The sequence below is a fragment of the Agelaius phoeniceus genome, chromosome 8, assembly GCF_051311805.1.
Source record: "Agelaius phoeniceus isolate bAgePho1 chromosome 8, bAgePho1.hap1, whole genome shotgun sequence".
NCBI lineage: Eukaryota > Metazoa > Chordata > Aves > Passeriformes > Icteridae > Agelaius > Agelaius phoeniceus.
The window spans coordinates 8,033,263-8,055,005 of record NC_135272.1 but is presented as its reverse complement, the minus strand read 5'-3'; the positions used below and the strand labels follow the sequence as shown (position 1 = coordinate 8,055,005).

The 21,743-nt window shown below is 42.7% G+C and overlaps 1 protein-coding gene across 4 annotated transcripts in view; it reads right to left on the bottom strand.

Moving 5' to 3' along the window:
• Positions 1 to 21,743, bottom strand: part of NOTCH2 (notch receptor 2) — an 89,215-nt gene that overhangs the window by 42,507 nt on the left and 24,965 nt on the right. For all 4 annotated transcript variants that reach the window (XM_077181905.1, XM_077181907.1, XM_077181906.1 and 1 more), the window contains exons 5-9: positions 18,738 to 18,860; positions 4,169 to 4,402; positions 3,215 to 3,370; positions 1,623 to 1,811; positions 387 to 500 (exon numbers count right to left, since the gene is read on the bottom strand). In XM_077181905.1, the coding sequence (XP_077038020.1) occupies positions 387 to 500; positions 1,623 to 1,811; positions 3,215 to 3,370; positions 4,169 to 4,402; positions 18,738 to 18,860 (816 nt within the window). The remainder of the gene's footprint in view (positions 1 to 386; positions 501 to 1,622; positions 1,812 to 3,214; positions 3,371 to 4,168; positions 4,403 to 18,737; positions 18,861 to 21,743) is intronic.

Genomic DNA, 21,743 nt, shown 5'->3' with positions numbered 1-21,743 from the left:
TCATGCAAGCACCATAAACTACACTGACGCAAAACCAGCTTCTGCCTAAAAACCCCAGAAAAAAGACAAAAAGTGTGCAGGGGGTCTGATCTTTGAAATGTGCTGAGAGTCTCGCTGTAGTTTCCACAACAACAGAAGCTCGTGTTGCCAGCTGCCCTTTTAGATGAGGTGTCCAACTGTGTGTTTGTCAATGCTCACCCAGTTACAAGCACAATATTATTGTAACCAACATGAAACTATTCTGATTTAATAGTGATTGCACTTCACTCACTCAAGCAGATACTGCCCTAAAAACAACAGAGACTCACAAGAAACATTTCACCCACAACATCTGTGCAGGTCTTGGTAGGGTGAAGCAGGAAAACCTTCCAGAAATCAGAACTCACCAGGAGGACAGACACAGAGGAAGCGGTTGACTTTATCAAGACACACTCCATTGTTCACACAGGGATTACTCAGGCATTCATCAATATCTTCTTCACAGTGAACTCCTTTAAAACCTGTTAAAAAATAAAAATAAATGAGAAGAGGTGACTGAAGGCTGTAGAAAGTGCTCTTGAGAGTGTAACTGTCTCTTATATCAGTGCTGAAAGTCTAAGCAGAGTTTCCTTGCAAGTTTGCAGTCTGGACAGAAACTATGAGGTACAAATATACCCCAGAGGCTAAAAAGGGATGTTGATTGTGTAGGTTTCACTGTTGCTGAAGATGCTCACCTAACCAGCAACAGCAGAAGTCAATGCTGAATTCACATCTAATGTTTTCTTCCACTTGAGAAGGGGTTAATTACTTTGTAAAAGGTATATAAACAAACACAACAGATAGTTTTAGCTCAAGGGCTTTTAGCTAATGGAAGAGTACAAGAAAAACATTAAGAAGGGTGAAATACTTGGGACTAGCCTTTCCTGTTCCACCTTTCAAAACATAGTATACATTAATAAATACTATATTAATAAAAACTCATTGTAATTGTCAGGGTATCATCTGATCTCCTGCAAGGGTCACAATTCTTTGTTTATATTTATGATTTTAATACTTTATAAGTCTGTGCAACTGGCAACTTGCATCTTTTTTTCACCCCTTTCTATCAGAGTGCAAAATACAAGACTAACATTGATCATTGGTTACATTGGCCATGCAAATTTTACAAGCACAATTTCATTCAAGTAGATTTTTTTACAATGACTTCCTCAGCTCAACGGGAGCTTGCATTATTTGGGGTATTTTAAGAACAGAAAAACCCCAAACACCATTATCTGAAATCACCATATGCATACCTCAAAACACAGTCACTCTTTAAAGGTTGCACCCGCTTTGCTTTCCCAGAGAGATGACTCTGCACACGCACTTTACCAGGTATAGTAACAAATACTTTCACACATACCCAGCTCAGCAGGCTAATTTCCTTGCTGATGCAGAGACTGGTTTCTTTCTCAGCCCTCTAATTGCTTTCTCCCTCCCACACACAAATACCAGGTCCTCCTGGCTGGTGCCACCACAGCAGGCTCTCTCTCAGCATTCAGCCTCAGCCCTTTGCAGCTTTGTGTTCCACCTGAGCAGAGCTGGCAGCCCTCCCTGAGCTCTGCCTCCTGCTCTCTTCCATCTTTTTCAGAACCTCCCCTCACCTGGCATACAGAGACACGTGAACCCTCCAATTTTATCCAGGCAGGTGGCATCGTTCTGGCACGGGTTTGAGTGGCACTCATTGATGTCCATCTCACAGCGAGGTCCTGTGTAGCCCTTCAGGCACTCACAGTGGAAAGAGCCCTCGGTGTTGACGCATTTCCCAGCATGCTCACACGGATTGCTGTTTGCTGCAAGAACAGGAAAGACACAAATGTGTGGGTCTAAATTATTGCTCTCTCTCTTATTGCTCTCTACACCTTCCTGAAGGGAGGTGGGGGTCGGTCTCTTCCATCGGGCAGCACTGACAGAACAAGAGGACACAGTCTCAAGCTATGGCAGGGAAGGTATACGTTGGATATTAGGAAAAAATTCTTCACTGAAAGAATAATAAAGTACTGGAATGCTCTTCCCAGGGAGGTGGTAGAATCACCATCTCTGAATGTGTTTAAAAAAAGACTGGACATGGCACTTGGTGCTACAGTCTAGTTGAGGTGTAAGGGCATAGGTTGGACTCGATGATCTTAGAGGTCTCTTCCAACCTCATTATTCTGTGATTCTGTGAAAACCTCTCCCCAGAGCAGGAAAGCCACAGCATTCTTTATTAGTCGTGGTCTTTTCATGGGCATTCCTTTCTGGCAAGTAATATTGGGGAAAGACTGTTCATCCTGCTGGGGAAAGGCCACTGAAGAAAACAGTGGCAGTTTCTTGCCTGTCAGGGGCCAAAAGAAGGATTGCTGTCACCATAAGGGACCAGAGGAGTAACTCTGCTCCATATTACTAACGACAGCTCTTAAGAGAAAAGTATCAGCTAGCAGGGATTAGAGAACTAATTAATGTTTTCAAGGCTTTATTTCCAGATCACATTTTACATTTACTTCATTCCTGAGGCCGACAAGATGCCGCCACAGCCACAAAACAGCCAAACTTGTCCTTTTTGTGTTTTCAAAAAGGAATAGCACTCTTGTCCAAGGCAGACTGAGGAATGAAATTCAAAGAAGTGCTTCTTTCCAACCCTTCCATGTGCTGGTTAGGCATTACCTTCACGCATCACTCTCTAGAAGCATGAACGAGCACTCACAAAACTGTAAGTAAGTCTGTAAGAGTGCAGTTAATCCCCAAAACAACACAACAGCATGCTATCAGAGAACTACAGCTTTAAAAGCCCACGTGGTCACCAGTCTTGGAAGGCACTCAAAAGATCCAGCCATATTCTGGCTGTCAAACAGCCTTGATATATTTCTACTGAGGCCGTAGCTGCAACAGCTCCCACACGAACTGCGGTGCTCTCATTGCACCCTGCAGTTCTAAGGGACAGCTTAATTATCACATCTGTTTGCAGGCACTCCCCACACAGTGCTAAAGCCCTCTTGCACAAGGAAGAATGGCTAAGCATCCCCCTGCTTTTCATATTCCAGTTCAAACATGGACAACTATTCCAGCTCAGTCCTTTGCCCCAGGTCTCACACAAGTTTAAAATGCATCTGAAGACACTGAAATGGAAGGTGGAGGGCACAAAAGGAGTCCAATGTATGTGGAGAAGTTATGACAAAATGTGTATTCTTGCACTCACAGAGAGCAAACAGAAACTCACCCATTGCACATTCATCCACATCCTCAGTGCAGTCTGCTCCCTTATGGCCCTGGGGGCAGGTGCAGATGTAGTTTCCATTCACAGGGTTGGTGTCACAAAGAGCACCTTTCTGGCACGGATTGCTAACACAGGCATCATCCAAGTGGCACAGAAGACCTAAAGAAGCATCCAAGAGTTTATTAAAATAAAGAGATGAAGCAGTCAGACTGTATTTTACACAAATTCTGTGTCCTGGTATTTCAGATAGAGACTCCCACAGCAAGAAATTTGAGCAAGCTTGAGCCCTGAACTACCACAGGGAATTCATCACACACTTATAGAACATCATATTTAAATACAAATTCTGTTACTTTAGAGGTGTGTCCAGCATTTCTGAAACAGGAAAATGGCTGACCATTATCAAAATCTCATTCTTGGAGCAGTTAACTAACTCTTCACTCAAACCAGCATGATAATTTTTCTGACATCTGAAAAGGTGCACATGAAGCTCACTTTAATTCAGACATGCAGATCACTTTTATTTCCATGTAGTTAGGAGATACACTTCCACCTAACCTAAACCAGAAAATTTTCCACTATACCAGTGAGGATGCCCAGGTCATAACACAATCACATAAAGATATCAAAATTTGCTTTCTGGATTCATACAATTATTATAAAGGGCATAGAGCAAGTCACATTCACGTGCAACTTCTCAAGCAAATACAGATTCTGCTAAGGGCTGGAAAAAGATCTTCCCTTGCAACCTAAACTGTACTAAATTTGTCTTCTAGCCTGACACAAATACTTCTTTTTCCCAGGCTAGAGGGGTTTAACAGCCCCTTGCCCACAGACAGTGCTTTTCCTCCTGGTGGTGAAGTGCACAGAATAAACACCCTACTTTAAACAAGTGTATAAACCCCAGGGAGCACCTTCCGTGCCAGTGCCAGACTTGCGCAAGGTGTGTGCCCTCACCTGCCTTCCCCTCTGGACAAATGCAGGAGAAGGAGGCCACCCTGTCGATGCAGGTGGAGCCGTTGGCGCAGGAGGCGGTGAAGCAGTCGTCGATGTTCTTGCTGCAGTCGTCCCCGCTCCAGCCGTTGACGCAGACGCAGGCGTAGCCCCCGTTGTGGTTGGTGCAGGTGCCCCCGTTCTGGCAGGCATTGGGCTGGAGCTGGCACTCATCCACATCCTCAGTGCAAAACTGGCCTGGGGTGTTGGGGAAGATGAAACAGGAAAGCCTTATAAATATGATTGTCTGGCAAAAGATTTTGAGAATATAGAAACTATAAGCGAGTTGGAAATGAAAGCAAGCTTTGAGATCCCTTAGTTACTAAACAACTGGAAAACAATGGCATGGCCAGCTGAAGGTAATCCCCTTTTGATGAAACAACACCCTCTGCTTGCAGACAGCTCCAAGGGACAGAGCAGACCCTACTGGCTTAGCAGAAGGGGTCCAAAGAGGAGTTTTTAGGGTTTAAAATGTAACACAGTATGGTAATGTAATAATTCTTACAGGCTGTATGTAAATGCTATAGGATTTGTATCTTAGACTAGATTGGTTAGTGAGAATTAGAATATTCAGCACAGAAGAAGATTTATGGTGTTGTAATGGGAACTTCACTCTCTTATCCTCTCCCTTGCTCTCTCAACCTCTTTACCAGACTCTTGCCTTCTCTCTCTTTACCTTTCTCTCCCTCTTTGGGGCCTGCTCTGAGCTGTGGCTGGCAGCTCCCAGCAGGGCCCCTGCACCCAGGCCCTTTGCAATAAACCACAAGTTCCACAACCTGGCTGCAGAGATCTCTGGTGTCCGTCTGTCCCACCCCCGTCACTCCTACACCGGGGCACAGAAAGGAGCAGTTTAATGCACCTCAGGTGCTCAGACACAAGGAGGTTCTTGCACAGACAACATGACCAAAGGGAATGCTGTAGTCCCTCAGTTGATGCTCCTCAATTCCAGCATGCTCCACTGCCAGAACTTCCACAGCACTGTCATCAAATCAGGCAAAGACAATCAGCACCCCTAAACAACCCCAAAGCAGGAGCTGGGCTGCAAACGACTTTAAAAGAATGACTTTAAAATAATTACTTTAAAAAGGCACAGTGCAAGAGCCAGCAGGCAGCCTGCAGCACACTGGAGATACATCTGCAAGGAGGTGAGAAGCAAAAAGAATGAAGGGCTGCCTGCAGGGCAGCCAGAAGGACTAAGAGAAAAGATGGCATAACAAGAAAATCTTGGCCACAGGAGTATCAACAGGACAGCAGCAAGGTCACACTTGTCAGGAGAATTTAATTCTTTCCTGTATAATTATTCAATGATGATTACTCAGTGAGGAAGAATAGAATTCTTAAAACTCTTACACCTGAAATAATTATTTGCTTTGCCCCAGGTATTGTACAGACAACCACAAATACTTGGGGATTTCTTGGTTATTGAGACATTTTCTCTTTTTTTTTCAGTAACAAAATAAGTAATCTAAAAATGTTCTTACAACCAGAGATATTAGAGAGAAGAAAACAAATGTACACTCTCAGGGAGATTTAAGGAAAAAGACCAAAGGACCAGTAAGAATGAAATAATTTTCAGAGGATGCTGAACTTTACAGTCACATCTATGAAAAGCTCTGCAATTCAGATTTAGTGAAGTATTTTTTTTTGCTGAAATCCATCTTGCTTTGACATCAAAATCTGGAGAACCTACCACTTGCAATAATATTTTGCTTCAACAGTTATTCATCTTCCCCATTAAAGTTGCACAGTTTACTTTTAAGCCAAAATTGTTTAGCTGAAGTTTCAAGTCATTTTGGGTTTCCTGAACAGATAAAACCTCCTAAGCACCAGCTCATTTCTTCCCAGGCTGGCATATGGGTACACATGTGCAACCACAGAGTACTGGTCACAGTCCACAATCTTCTTCTTGATAAACTATTTCTCTCCTTTAAGTTACATTAAGAACTCTCTAAGCACTGAAAGCTTGACTTTTTTTTTTTTAACACCTCTTGGTAACTTGCTTTTGCCACCCTTTTTAAAACATTGATAGGATGCACACAGCATCAGAAGATGGCCCTTTATCAGAGAGTGAGATTTGATTTGTCTGATGTGACCTTCCCCTCTTGCCCAGCTGACAGCATCTCCTCTCTCACTGGCTTCCAGCAGCTTGCTGTTATTTGGGTCAAAGCTCTTCAGTAAATTTACTCTTCAGTAAAAATCTTCTACCACAAGATTTCGCTTCCCCAGCTACTCTATCTGCTGCACATTTACATTTGCATGGAATTCCCCTTGTATTCCATGAATAAGAAATTCAAGAGCAGGCCACAGGTCTTCTCTGCCAATGCACCTGGGCTCCAGTTTATTCAGGCTTGCCAAATTAAAAATACTTATCAGATGTTGATAAGTGACATTGTTTATTAATGGCACAGAAATAATGTTGCAAGAGCACAGACACACCCTCCTCCAATACACCAAACTGAAACATTTATTCTGAGCAGGGATCTAAAAACATCCAAACGTAACCATCTCCATCTACTATACTCATGATCCTTTTTGTTTTCAAAGTACTTGGATAAATTCTAGCCTTTGATCCCATAAGACTTAGATTTTTTTTTTTCCCCACTTAGGGGCAAAGAAATGAAATTATTATTAAAAGAATAAGTTGAATAAGTAGCACAACTGTGTTCTGTGCATATGTTCCATTCTTTGGTAGGACTACTTCCCAACAATCATTTTATCACTTAGAAAACCATAACAAAATTTTGACAGCAATGATAATTACAGTAGAGTTTTCAGAATTAATCTTCAATTCCTGGTTTGCTTAATGAAAGAGTTGGGGAGAACTCAATCCCTTGCTATTGTTATCTGTAAAACACCTCTGTGCATTATGAACACACAAACCATGCATTTGTCACACTAGCAGTGGATTGTTCAGGAGCTTTCAGTGCTGCCTTATCAGTGGCCACCCTGGCAAGAGCCAGAGAGCTGGGGCTGGCTCTGAGCAGTCACGCGTATCTCACAGCCCAACACAGCCCACTCCCTCCAGGAAAAAATAATCAAGACCTTATTTGCTTATTATAGAAGTGATTTTCCTTCTGTTCTTGGAGGGGGCCCAGCCAGATCAAAGGACTCCCTTGCTGAGGAACCCTTGCAGAGCTCACATCCTTTTGGCTCAGCCAGCCTGAGCTGCTGCCACCAAAGCACGAAGAGTTTTCAGCCACAGCAGTCCCCAGTGTGGTGCCCCAAAAAAATCATTTGCCTTTTGACTGGCTGAACAGAACTCCACACACAAAGTGCAACAGAACTCCACACATGAAATGCAACAGAACTCCACACACGAAATGCAACAGAACTCCACACACGAAATGCAACATTCTCTGGGCTTTCGGTGAGGGTGATTGCGCATGGGAGTACATGCTGTTAATTTGTATCTTCTTTTGCTGTTGGGGGATGTTTTTTATAGTTGTTTGCAGTGTTTTGTTAAGCAAAGATGGGCTAACTAATTGCCCATATAAACTATCAGGGCTCGGTTCTGACTTCCCATTTTGAGTGTCACTGGTAGAACCAACACTTAGGCCTTCTTTTAGTATTTTTTTACTAGTACTCACTCTCCACTTCTAGAAAGAACAGCACCAAGTGACATCATTGATGTCTTTGCAATAGCCCTATGTTCTTGGCTATTCCATTTTTCTGCAGCCCTAAACTAAACCAAACTTTTAAAAGGTCAAACAATGCCTTCATAAGAAAAGAATACAGAGCTTAAACTTCTTCAAGCACTTGAACTGTATTTTAAAGACACATACCACATTTGAGCTCCTTGAATCTGGTCCTCACTTGGCTTCTCCAATTTCTAATGCCCCTTTTGCCATACAATTGTATTTGTGTTTAATTATGAATATGAATCAGAGCGGCACCTTAATGCAATTTGTTTTAAAAACAAAGGAAATCCAATTCAACATATTAAGAGGCATAAATGAACAATTAACTATTGCATTTTACTACTGAGTACTTTAATGAAAAGACCTTGTTCCTAATTGAAGACTTCTCTCTGTCAGGTTAGTTAGATTTAAAACCAAATGAGATGAGTTCTCATTCCTGAAACAATTTACTTATGGGATGCTGCTTTGACTTAACTGTAACAAAATAAATATATTTATTTGTAGCCATGTCATTGGCAAGCTTGTTTTCTGCTTGTTAGGAGTTTTAGGAAGAATCAAGTCTTTCATTCACAGAACAGAAATTCAACTTCCAAGGGCAAAGTCCATGATGGACTGTACAAACTGCACAGTGTAACACACATGTCCACAACCCAAGTCACTTCTGAATGCTGCAACTACTCAATGTTAATTCATCTGACTGCATGTTGGTGTAGGTATTTCTTTCCTTGTGCTCTCACTAGTTTCAATTACATTTCTAAAAGACACACAGTAAACATAGGCTGAACAAGTGAAGTGTGAATATACTTACAGCACAATAATTTGATGGAAATGTGGAAACATACACATAAAAGACAACAAGAAAGGAAACATAACTTACTCCAAGAAGGTAATGAAAACCTAGCCTGACCTTGATATTTGCAGAGCCTGGGAAATCAGTAAAATGCCGACTCAGGTTCTAAGTGACCTTGTACAAAGTAAACAGCTAGTCCATGTGGTATTTCAAAATTGAAAACTAGAAGTAGAAAAAGGGAACAGCATTCAACTCTTAGCACTTTTTGCCCACTATGAAACTAAGTTACTTCCTGCATATTTCCCCTCCCTCAGAAAAACCATAGGGAGTAAGTCAGACATGTTTGCTGCTTTGATTGCTCCCATTTTCAGAGCCTCAGGAACTGCAAGGAACTCGAGGAGTTTCTCTTTTGGCAGACACAGGGTTCAAGGCCTCCGTCAAGTAGTTGTGCCAGATCTCATTGATAAGAAACAGCCCTTCTCCTTCTTTATGTTGGAAAGAAAACAAAGCCTGATTTATACAGGTAAAGCAACACACAAAATTAGAACAATGCTACACCAAAAGTAGGGAGCATTAGCTTGGACAAAGCAGACAGTGAAACACCCACCCTGGAAAGCAGCACCAGACATCTCCAAAAAGCTGATCCTACAAAACCTTAGAGGGCTTGCATTAACCTCAATTCCAGCTGCATTGATCCTGCAGGACCCTCAGATAGTTCAAGCAGAGGACTTCATCTTTGGCAGAACAGACTAAGGAGAACATTTTCTTGGCCTCTTAACAGCAGGAAAGTCTGCTGATGCACAGCTGGAGTATCAGAGGCTAAAGCTCCTGACAGCAGATCTAATACAGTTTAATCACTAAAAACATTTTGTAGGGCAAAGGGTGCAAATACTTTCCTGTGCCTTGGAAAAAAAAAAAAAAAATCAGCTCCTTGAAAACTGAGCTGGGAGGAGATGGCAATATCCCATTTCTCTCAAAATCACAACCACCCCAGCACTGGGCTCAGACTGAACTAGAAGTCAGAATACCTTACAAGTTTAGTGATACTGGAAAGGCAACTTGTGAGAATCACAAACTGGTCCGTGGGGTCTTAAGAGACCCACTGGAAAAGGAGCATCAGGTTTCAAGAAGCTTTTATGCCATTACCCACTCAGTAGCTCAAGAAGTTTGTGACTTATCTCAGACACAGCACACAGGGAAGAGGTCACTAGCTCTCCTGAAAGGGCTACCTGGGAACTATAAACCAGATCTAGACAAAACTCTTTGAAAGAGTAGTTTAATTCACAAAATATTCCAGATATTGCTGTATGGGTTTTTGAATACAACATGTGTAGCTCAAAAAAGCATGGCTCATTAGAACTGTTTGCATTTTTAATCCAAGTTTCAAAGGACTCCTAAGTGAGAAGGTGAACAGCATCTTATCAAGACTCAAGAAGGGGCTAAGAGATAAGGAACAGTATTTGTATACATGCCCAAATCTAATCATGGCAGAAGGTCATCGGTGCCACACTCCAAAGGACCCGGCACTTTCTTCTCCTCTCTAACCCCACGGGTGCATGTTCAGGATGCCAGCTGGCAGGCCACCGCTGGCTGCAGAAGGACACTCCTCTGTCCAGTTCTGTCTTGTAATGCAAGCAAAATGCCTGCATTGACAGTGTAACCCTGCATTGACAGTGTAACCCAACATGCATCCAGCAGCTCAAAGCTCAGTTTCCTCATGCTCCTGTGTGAGCCACCTTGTCAAACAGAAAGGGAAAAATGCATGGAACCATTGAGCCTTCCAGGAAAATGGTATCTATGAAAAATACTCCAGCTCCCATGTTTTTGAATTGTGTACTTGTAAAAGCACTCAGTTCAATCTTTAACCCACAGAACTATCCATGCTCCTTGAAACAGTTCAGCAGCTTTTAATGCACACAGGCACTGGAGTGTCTAATTAATGACCTAGAAGGTGATGAAACAGTAGGCAGTGGTGGCTTTAACAAAATAACATTTCTCTTTTCCAAGAGGAAGCCAGGGATTTCAGACAGGTTCAACCAAGTAAGGCTGCTGGGCAGTGCAACAGCAGGCAGGGCTGGAGGCACAAAAGCCAAGCAAAATACAAAGGCAAAACAGCCTTGCTGCAAAGGTTTGGGTTAGGCACTCCTGGAGGAAACACCAGCTTCCCTGGAAGAGCTCAGCAGGCACCTCTGCTCAATCACAGCTTTAATCAGCAAAACAAACACCACTGAGCAGACATTTGACTGCAAGGAACAATAACTAATGCAAACACTGCTTGTGCAACAGGGATGGCACAGCCTCTGTCAGGAATATGTTCTGTTGTACTGGAGCCACCACCTCTGAATAAAAAAGAGACAGAGTTCATAGCCTGACAGACCACTGGAGAAAAGAACTTCCTAGGAGACTTATAAAGGAATTGCTACCCACAAAGAGAGCTAATAAAGAGTGTAATACATCAGTTATTGCAGGGAAGATGCAGCACACGGCAAAGTCTACAAAAGAAAATATTTGATTGTTTACATAATTTCCTTTATTGACAGTGGGTATCTCAAAGCAGAGAACTGCAAACTTCTCTGAAGGAGGAAGTCCAGACCAAAATGTCCTGAGCAATAAACAGGCAATACTGAAAGGGATCTCAAGTGTAATGCCCAAATCACATCCAGATTCTAGACCCTTGAACAAAGCCACCCCCACAGGCAATCCAACAAATAAGACTGATACCCTCATCTCCAAGGATGGCTTCAGGGGCACACAGAATTCCATGCACTGCACTGTTTGCACCTGCCAGAGTTGCATGTGTGTTTAGTAAAGGTCTTCTTTGCTTAAGTTTTACAGTAGTTCCCCCAGAAAAAAGGGCTGAAGCCAACTATTTTTCCTTTTCAGGAGTCTTCTAAAGAACAAGCATCACAGCTCTCAGAAATGTGCTCCTTCCCCAGGATCACACAGCATCTTTCTTCCAGAGCAGCAAAGCAGTAGCAGCCATTCCCAAACCTCAGGTGCTGGGGTTTTGGTTTTGCTTTCATTTGATCTCAAATAGATGTCAAATACCATCAAAGAAATCATAAAATTTAAGAGCTTAATATAGAATTTGAACAGTTGAAGACAAATTATGATTGTAATGAGCAGAGCAAGCATCTGTGTTTATTTTAGGCTAATATGGTAGAGAAAAGAGTTTAATTTCATAACCACACTGGGAAGCATGCAGTGGAACTAATGGGCTTTTACAAGGGATTTTACAAGCCCCAAATACAAAACTCTGGGCTTTAAGAGACTTATGCACGGCCTGATCCATTAAATACTGCCCTAAATCACTCCCCACAGACTGTTGGGTAGAGAGAGCAGTCCTGACCAAGCTCTTCAGAGGCAGCAATACAAATGATCAGAGCAGGATTCATTAAAAATTCATTAAAACTGATGCACTAATGACAGACTGGTTTAATATGGTGGTGACAGGTGAAGTGACTGGGGACAGGAGCAGGACAGAGAAGTAACCCACAGGAAATACACATCACCAAGCTACTCTCTGCTCTGTCCTTCTCTTTACCTCCTCTGGAAAATCCAGTGAATCAGGGAAATACCAAACAAGTGAAAAGATCTGCAAGGCAAAAAAAAATTGACAGCAGGAGCCAAAACTTACAATGAAAGCTTCATATTCTCAAGCTATCTCAGCAACCCATCTTCAGTAATTACTCAAAGACAAATCACCTCATTTTAAGTACAAGGGAAGGGACAGGAACTGCCAGAAAGGAGTCAGCTGGAGCTGTAACAAGTGCTCCCTATTAGTCTGCTCCCCAGCAGACATCCACCAACCCAGCCTCACCAGAGGGGTCGGGCCCATCTTGTTTTAGTGCCAAGCACATAAAAGAGGTACTGAAAACCCAAGGACATCTCCATAGGAGATCATTTGGCACATCTGACTGCTAAGAGTATTTCCCCAGCTGGAAAGGCACCAAGGGCGTGAGGGAAGGCGGCAGCGCTGGACGCTGCCACTCTGTCATCAGATCAGCTCAGCTGTTCACACCTCAGGTGTTTTATTACTGCTGCCTCCCACCCAAGGCTTGGAAATGAAAAGCAGCACCAAGCAAACAGGAGGCTGTGGTAGGTGTTCCAGAATGCACACTGGATAAAGGACCAAGGGTGTAACTTTTAATGCCTCCGGAATCCGTCCCCTCCGCACGACACTGAGATCAAGGGCCACAAGAGAAACAAACAACATCCAGGATAAAGTCTGTTTGTGTCCAGCACTTCAAATCATTTGTACACTCAAGCTTGGAGCTGCCAGCTCTGGAGGCTGCCACGTGCTCCCTGCTCCCTTTGTATCTGCCAGTTCAAACATGACGGAAGAGAACGAACCATGATCGCTCTTGGCCTCAGCCAGAGCTGTCTCTTGGAGATGCCACTGCAGTGACACCAGCCAACTCATCAAGCTTGGCATAGACAGATCCCAGCCAGTACCAAAGAGGTCACTCTGCTTTTTAATAAAGCCTGGAAAAGCACCAGGAAGCTGATCACTGCTGCACTGCTGGGGAAGATGACTGCACTTCTCATGACTGCACTTCTCAGGGACCCAACCACCCTGAGCTCACACAAAGGTCTTGGGACGTCATTTGGGATCACCAGGAGGGACAGGAGAACATCCCTGACAGGGCTCTCTGGCACATAGACAACACTCACATCATCAACACTCTCTGAAAAATAGCAAGGATGTATATTTAATTACTTAGGAGACTGGCATGTTCAATATTTATCATCCATGTCACCTATTGTCAGAGTTAGTTCCTCCACATTTTGGCCCTCTAAGTACTCCAAGAAGGCAGCATTTTTTGGAACACTACACTAACATGACTTGCCACTGTGTACTTTGGTGACACAGAAGCTGAGGAAAGTGGTATTTGGCAAAGAGTTTTAAGAAACAAAATACCACAGCATATGATCTTAAATTAAAATGTTACATATTAGCCTTTTGATATTTATCCCCCTTCTTAGAAAAGAAAAGTCATGTCTGCCCAGAGTTTAAGACTGGGACTTTCAAAGAAAACCAGGGAGCAAATATTACTCTAATTAAATAGGAATTGAACCCTTAACACCCCACTTTGAAAATTCCTGCCTAAAGCTCTGTAGAAAAAGTAACCCTTGTGCTAGTTTGAAGAGCATATGACCAAGCTAACAGCTATTTTAATTAAAAAGCACAGCCCTGCTGCCTGAAGAGCTTTTCTGCTCAAGACAAACATTTGCTGCTGAAGCTAGCTCCCAGTGCTGGAGTTCTTTGGTGGAGTCAGCTGTTAGCACACTCTGCTTCCCTTAGAGACAAAGGTCGCCTAGATTTTAAAATATACAGCTCACTGGAGCCCTCTTTTCAGGGGAAAACAAAGCCTAAATAAATACAACTGCCATGGGAGTCTCGCCTTCCCAGCCACAGGGCAGAAATAATGAAAGGGAGTGAGCAGGCCAAGCTTGCATCTGAAACACTATAATGTGAGTCTTGAGTCTTCCAAAACCCACTTGAGAGTGGCACAGGGTCCCCCAAACCCAGAAACTCATCCCACAGCTTCTGATGCAGCAAACTGCACAAAAGATTTAACTCCATGGAGGGCACAAATCTTTATTTGTGCTGTACACTGCTCCTGAAACATGATTTGGGCCAAAAACGGGTTCATGGTGAGCCTCTAAAACACTGCAGACTTTCCAGGGGAGCAGGAATCTTTATTAGACATACAAGAAAAACATAATCATTTACAGCATTTAGTACTGGTAATCACTTAGGCACCCAAGACATCTTTCTAGACCCAAAGCTGCACAGGTCAGGTCAACAGAATCAACAGGTGCATTTTAAACCAAGCTTTGTTTCTTTAGATGAATTGTAGCTAGAATGACTGAGTAGCCTTTAAATTCTCTGATGGTTTCCCCATGTGTGGAGAGGGACAGAGACCCTAATCTTCCATATGGCTTTCAGCCCTGGACTGCCATCACTTCCCTCTGCACCCACTCACTGTGAAACTGCTCTGTGATTTTGAATTCCTGATCCCAGAAAAAAAAAAAAGGTAAGAAAGGGGGGGAAAAAAGGCAGATGGAAAGGATTTTTTACTAGATTAGTGAGTTAAAGTGGCACACTCCAACAAATCCCAGAGCCAGCTCAAGGGAAAGGGAAGAGTGTGTGTGAGCAGGGAGAGAAGGTAATGACATTCCTCCTCAGACCACAGTGAAGCTGAAGAACAGCAGCATAAAACAGTCCTCACATGGCACTTTATCTGATGTTAGCCAGGACTGTTGGCTAACTGATTCAAACCACACTTACACCAAATTCTCTGGCCTGTCATGCACAGGGAATAGATTTCACACTTTCACAAAAGCACTGTCTCCAAGGAAAGGAGGAGCTTCATCACACATCTGCACCACTGTGCTTTGAAAGGACCCAACAAACACAGGTTCTAACAAAGGCCCCATCCTGGGACAAGATAAAGTCATCTTCAAACAAACCAGCAATCAGTTAACATTCAGCAACAGGAAAGATCTGGGGCAGTTTCACCCAAGCACACCGGAGACTGCCTTGCCAGTTACAAATTTATGAGATTGATAATCACTGTAAACATATGAAATACGAGAACTTTGAAGGTGACAAAACCACTGGTGACAGCAGGAATTTCTCATCATTGTTTTTGAAAGGCAAGATTTTATCTTTCCGGAAAAACAGCAAAATGAGAATGAGAAGGCAGGCACTTGAACAGAAAAGGAGCAGTGAGCTCTGTTTGAGGAGCAGGAAATAAGACTGAAGGCAAACAGCATCACAAAAGGTAGGAGCAAGCAGCAAAATAAAGGAGTATTTTTTAAAAAAATGCATAGTTATGTAGCCCAGCCTACCACCTGTCAGGGAATTACAAGAGGCAGATGGTTACCAAAAGGAACTGGGACAGATTCTGTTTCAGTAAAAGTTGCTCCAATATTACTTAACATAAAACTTGTCTTGATCAGATGCAGTACAACTTCTTGATTTTTCTAGCAAGGAATGGGACTGCTTTCTCTGTGCCATGAAGCACAAACCATTTTAACATACACTAGAGAGCATCACCCACAGCTCAAAGATTAAATAAAGACTAAAACTGCAGAGAAACTCAATCTTCCCCAAAAATAGTTGACAAGTACTTGAAAGCAGAGACTGTTATGAAGACAGCACATCTACACTGTCAGGTGTTCTTAGAAAATTTAACATCCTTTCATTTTTGGCTGATGTTTCCTTACAGATATGGGTATTTGGCTTTTTTTTTTTTTTAAGCAGCACACAATATCCTCTAACCTCATGGTCTCATTGGAAGCTTTTGTTTTCCTGAGGTGTTCATTCTCACAGTTTAGCTCTGTTGAGCTATAACATTTATCAGGACAGACTCCAAAAGAGGTGCCTGCTCAGCTCTCTCCTCTTTACTTACCTTAGAGAAGATTTAAAATGTTATAAACCCCCTGTGTGTAAAGGATGGACCTGCAGTCATGCATTTCCTTACTGCTGAATAACTGATGTTTTATTGTTTACTACTGTCAGCACCAACTGCAGTTTAACTTTGAAAAAACATCATCTTTCTCTCCAAACTATTGCAGAAGTCCTCTATCCATCCTCCCTGGTTTGTGCCCTGCCTCAGTGTCACCTCTCATGTCTCCAGGCTGGATGTGTAGTGTTTTCCTCACCTCCTTGGTCTCTAATTGAAGATGCAGGGAAGGGATTGGAGTCCATTCAGAAAAAAAAAAAAACTTCTTTCACAAAAATTGCTACTGAGATGACAGAGAGAAGTCATAGAAATTTGCACTGTGCATTTCAGACAGGACAGTTCCATAACCTTCATTGCTCAAACAGCCAAGCTGCTGCTTCCTAAATTGTGAGCTCATTTTTATTTCCACACTGACCTAATCCTAGAAAGACAACAGCCCGAGAAGGCATCACCTCAAACCACTGCTGCACTGATAACCTCAGCTGCACCATAAACAAGGAAATTCTCAGAAAGCCCATTCCATTAAACTGTGCTAGAGAGCCACAGGAACCTCATGCGGGGGGAGCTCCTCTCTCTTTTCAGGGTTTCCCTGGAGGGAAGCATCCTTCACACACACAAGGTTTTCTGCAAGTGCCATCCACACAGGAAAAAGATGGCACGAGAGAGGCCACAACACTGCCTCACCACTTTTCCCATTGCTACTCAGAGCCCATGAGAGGTTCAGAGAGGGAACCACCACAACTGCATTGCAAAGAGTTGCTGGGGAGAAAATCTACCAAAAAGCCAAACAGAATCTCAGCCTATTGCTTGTGATGGAGAGACCAAGGTTTCTTCCAGGGGAGTTGCAGAAGTCATCCCTAGCTGACAGCAGACATCCACCTAAATCTTGCAAGCCAAACTAAATTTATGATGCCAGAATAATCCCTTGGAGACTGTATGCTCATGGTCATTACACCTTCTGTGCTTGGGAGTAAAACAGATTAATTTGCTACTGACAGGTGCCAGAAATCACAAGGGTTTTAATTTCTGTGGGACGGAGCAAGACTATAGGAGTCACTAAGGGTTTGTTGTCTCCACACCCAAGCTCTTGTGTTTTCCTTTACAGGTTTCACTTTCTGCAGGCTTTCAGGACAAGGAGAAGTAGCACAGAAGCAAGGACACTTGCTCATTGAGGGGAGGACTCATTTTCTCCTATTTGCACATAGTTTCAAAGACCTATGCAAGCTGTGGTGCACTTCACTCTTATGTGGTTTTCACTTCATTTAAGAATATATAATTCTTTTAAGTTAATGAGGGTTCTTAACTGGCAGCCTCCTTTGCATTTAATTACAAACATTTTACAACCAGAATTAATGTTCTCTGAGGAAAAAGGCATTTTAAAAACTGGTCTTAAGTCTTTTTTCTTCGCCTATGATTTTCAAATAAGGGCAAAACCATACTCAGCTGAAAAAATGCGTCAGCTAAGACTAGTATGACTCAAAAAAACTCAGGCCATAACCGGAGGTGTTTGTTTATTTTTGAGGTATGGAGACATTTTGCAACTAAATATGACACTGAGTTTCCTGTAAGCTGCTTCCTTATATTGTGCATAACACTTTCTTGAAACTCACGCTTTTTTCCCCTTCAGACTGAGTAAAACCAGACTCATTTATGAAGCAAAAGGAGCTTTGTTAGTTGGAGAACTTTACATAAAAATAAGTCAAGCAGGAAAATAACAGTAGTAAAACCATAAGCTTCCCATATATACACTGCTCTTCCCTCCTTTTTCCCCTACCTTTCATATTTGCCCTGTTTCTCAGCAGCATTACTATAACCAACATGATCATTATCCCAACTTAGAAACACCCCTGCATGTATCAGCAAATGCCCACACCTGTAACAGCAAAGCCACGTTTTGTGCTTTTGGAAAACATTTCTCCATTTACAAAGTGCAAATCCTCACGAGAAGTGCAACTCATGGAGAAATTCTCCCTTGTTGTGGTAGTTCTGATGCCAACAGCTTTTCTTTTAAAGGGTGCACTGGCATCTGCCCTGACTGTGGGCACGGGGCCAGGGCCATATCCCTCTTGGTGCCCCAGTGAGGCTATTAATTGTTATGAGGGTCCCCAGGATGAGGTGAGAGATGAGAATTGACTCCAAGTTCTCAGAAGGCTGACATCATACCATATCATATTTTTATATTATATTATATATTTATATTCTATTTATATTATATATTTATATTATATTTTTGTATTTTATTTATTTTATTATATTTTATATTTTATTATATTATATTTTTATATTATATTTATTATATTATATTACATTATATATTTTCTATTCTATGAAAATGGTATACTAAAACTATACTAAAGAAAGAAAAAGGATACATCAGGAGGCTAGAAAAGAATGATAATAAAAATTCGTGACAGACTCAGAGAGCCCAACACAGCTGGCTGTGATTGGTCATTAATTAAAAACAATTCACATGAAACCGATCAAAGATGCACCTGTTGGTGAGCAACCTCCAGAGCACATTCCAAGCTATCAGATAATTATTGTTTACATTTCTTTCCTGAGGCTTCTCAGGAGACAAACCCTGGCGAAGGGATTTCCCTCACGGACGGCAGGGCCAGCCCAGGACGTACCTGTCCACTGGGGCGGGCAGCGGCAGTTGTAGGTGTTCACCCCGTCCACACAGACACCCCCGTTCAGGCACTTGTGGTTCGGGCAGTCGTCCACGTTGTGTCCACAGACGCTTCCCTCGAAACCTGGACAAAGCAGAAACAGCAGCAGGCTGAAAAGGGCTTCCAACCTCTTTTGAGGAGAATTCACCCCTGACGCAGCTTCCCCTCCTTTTCTTTTCTTAAAGATTTGCCCTGTTCACCTAATGCTGATGAATCCCTGTAGGAAAGGCATTTTGTGCTGTTCTTGTGAGCCAGCAAAGGCTTCCTGAAGATAAGGAAAGCCCTGTATCTCTCTCAAGGAAGACACCAAGGCTGTCCCCATGACAATGTGATGGAAGAGAGAAAGTTAAAAGATACGGACTCGAGCTGGCTCACAGAGTGATGTGGCTTCTTGTTCACCTATTGAAAATTTTGTTTCTTTCTTATGACCAATGGGCAGTGAATGTGTCAGTTAAGTAAACATAAATATCTTGAAAAACTATAAAGGCCACATGTTGCTGTAATAAATCTCTCTTATGCACCCCTCTGATGGAGTCTCGGTGCTTTGCACCGTGTTGTGCCCTATAGGGACACATCCCCACCTGACATGACTTTGCTGAATGCCTTTGCCAATAGCATGTGGGTCAGGTGACACAGCTAAAACACTTCCACCATGGGTAGATGGCCAACTGCGCTTTCACAGCCCAAAGGACATGAGGAGTTTCTCTTTCAGTGACTGAGGAGCACTGTCATTCAAAGCAAACAAAGTGAAGACCAAGACATTTTGATTACCATGAGATTAACTTGTCACTGCCCACCAAGCATCAGCCAGGAGAAGTTTTTCCCATGGCAAAAAAAAGTTCTGGCATGCATTTCATGGATACCTCAGCAGAGTCTGCCTTGGATATGTCAAAGAAAAGTCTTTCCTTTGAAAAGGAGTTTCTAAAGTCCTGATCTGGCTCTCTTCAGTGTTAGACAAGTCAGTCAATCAACAAATCAGCTACCACCCAAGTGATGCTTACACACTAAGCCCTGCCTGAAAAGCAGAAGAAATCAGATACTCTTCCCCAATGAAAATTCAGGCTCCTAATGAACACACTGACAAAATATTCTTGCTACAGTTCCCTCTCCTTTTCAAAGAAGGAGAAGTGGGGACATTAGGGAAGGGAGCTGTCAGTGATGTGTCTTCCCCTTGATTTCCCCTGTTGATTTATTTCATGCTTCATTAAATAAACCTGCCATTTCTGCTGGATGAGAGAGCTATTTATCAAAGCACAAGTGGAATGCATGCTAATGTGGATGAAGTAAATGATTCCAGAACACACATGTTAATTTAAAACACCAGCCCTGCCTCTTCACTGCTTTGGAATGCAATATTAACATGACACAGTTCTCTCATCCAAAATCAGGCTTTAACCCCTCTACTTTTGATGCCCTGTTCCAGACGCTTCCATAGCATCTGTGTCAAGTCTCACAGCCCTCTCAGTAACATCTGGTCCAAGACAGATTGTGCTGTGTGGCACATGAGACAGAGACTATAAAGCTCTGAGCCAGCTTCTCCAGACTGCTGCTGCTCTCAGGAGACCTGAGGTGATTCATATGCATTCCCATCTCTTCAACTTCTCTACAGTAGAGCTGGGAGGTTCCAAGCTGTATCAAGTGTATCCAAGCTGTATCAAGTGCATGAGCATCAGCAAGGAACAACACTCAACAATTACAAAACAAACAAATAAACAAAACAAAACAAACCCCAAAATTACAAGACCTTCAATATTACTCCATCCCTTCAAAGCCCTTCCAGCCTCCACCCAAGATCCTAGAAATTTTGTGACAGTAGGGAATTTTAAAACAAAGAGGAAGTATAACATGCTTTCCCAGAGTCCCAGTCATCACAGCAGCATGTTCCTGGCAAAAGCTGCTGAAGAACAACCACCAGGGAAAACAATTAGCTTTAGATCTCCATGTTTAAAAGTGTATAAAGCTACCAAGCTTGAGCAAAGGCTCAGCTGTAAAACACAGGGGTGTCCTATCAGCTTGTGTTTCAGCTTGGGAGGAATCATCCCACTGACCACATATTGCACTCATGCCAGCACGTGATCAGCATGGAAATACACCCACAACCACAAAGACAAAAGGTTTAAGTTCTTATCTCTTCAGTTTGTATAATATAAAAACCAGCCCTACTTTCTAGTAAACAAATTTCTGACAGCAGGTATTTAAACTCCCTCACTGTACTTCACACAAATTTAAAGAGGCTCAATTCTTTCCAGAATAAAACATGGAAGTCACCCCACTACTAAAATCTCACCAAGCCATTCTATATTTTCACATTTTAACCAGTTATACTACCAAAGAGCTGCTCTGAGGTATGTGAGCTTTTCTCTAGCTGGGTCCCAGGATCTAATTTTGCAGTTATACAACCTGACTCTCTTCCAGAAAGCCACTGAGCTCACTGTTTTAATGTATTTGGACACCTGACACTGTTTCCTGCTCCCCCCTGTGCTGGGACTCACATGTTGTCCTGTGTTTTCTCCCTGCACGAGAGCAGTTTGCAATCCACATCCTGACTTTTGCTCCATATCTCAAAGCACACCAAACTAAGGAATGAGAACCTCAGGGGGAAAAGTGTTCCCACTGCTAGCAGCATGTTGTTCTTCCCCTAGTACAGACTGACACAAGCAGATAACTTTATTCCTATGTCATCTGAAATCTCCACCCCGTTGCTGAGCATCCGATCCAATTCCCTCCGAATCTTAGTCCTTTAGCCTTATTTCAACCTCTCAATTACACCCCAGACTTTCTAGGCTGCTTTCAGGCCCAGTTAGTACTAAGAACAGGAAATTATGCCTGAAATATATCACATTATTTCCAGACTTAGGGCCTGCTGACAGGAAATCAGGGATGTAGAGAGCTAAAACCAAGCTGGGCTACTCAAGGCAGCACCTGGGCTGCTCATCTGGAGCAGAGGGGCACCCACCTGAGCTGGAA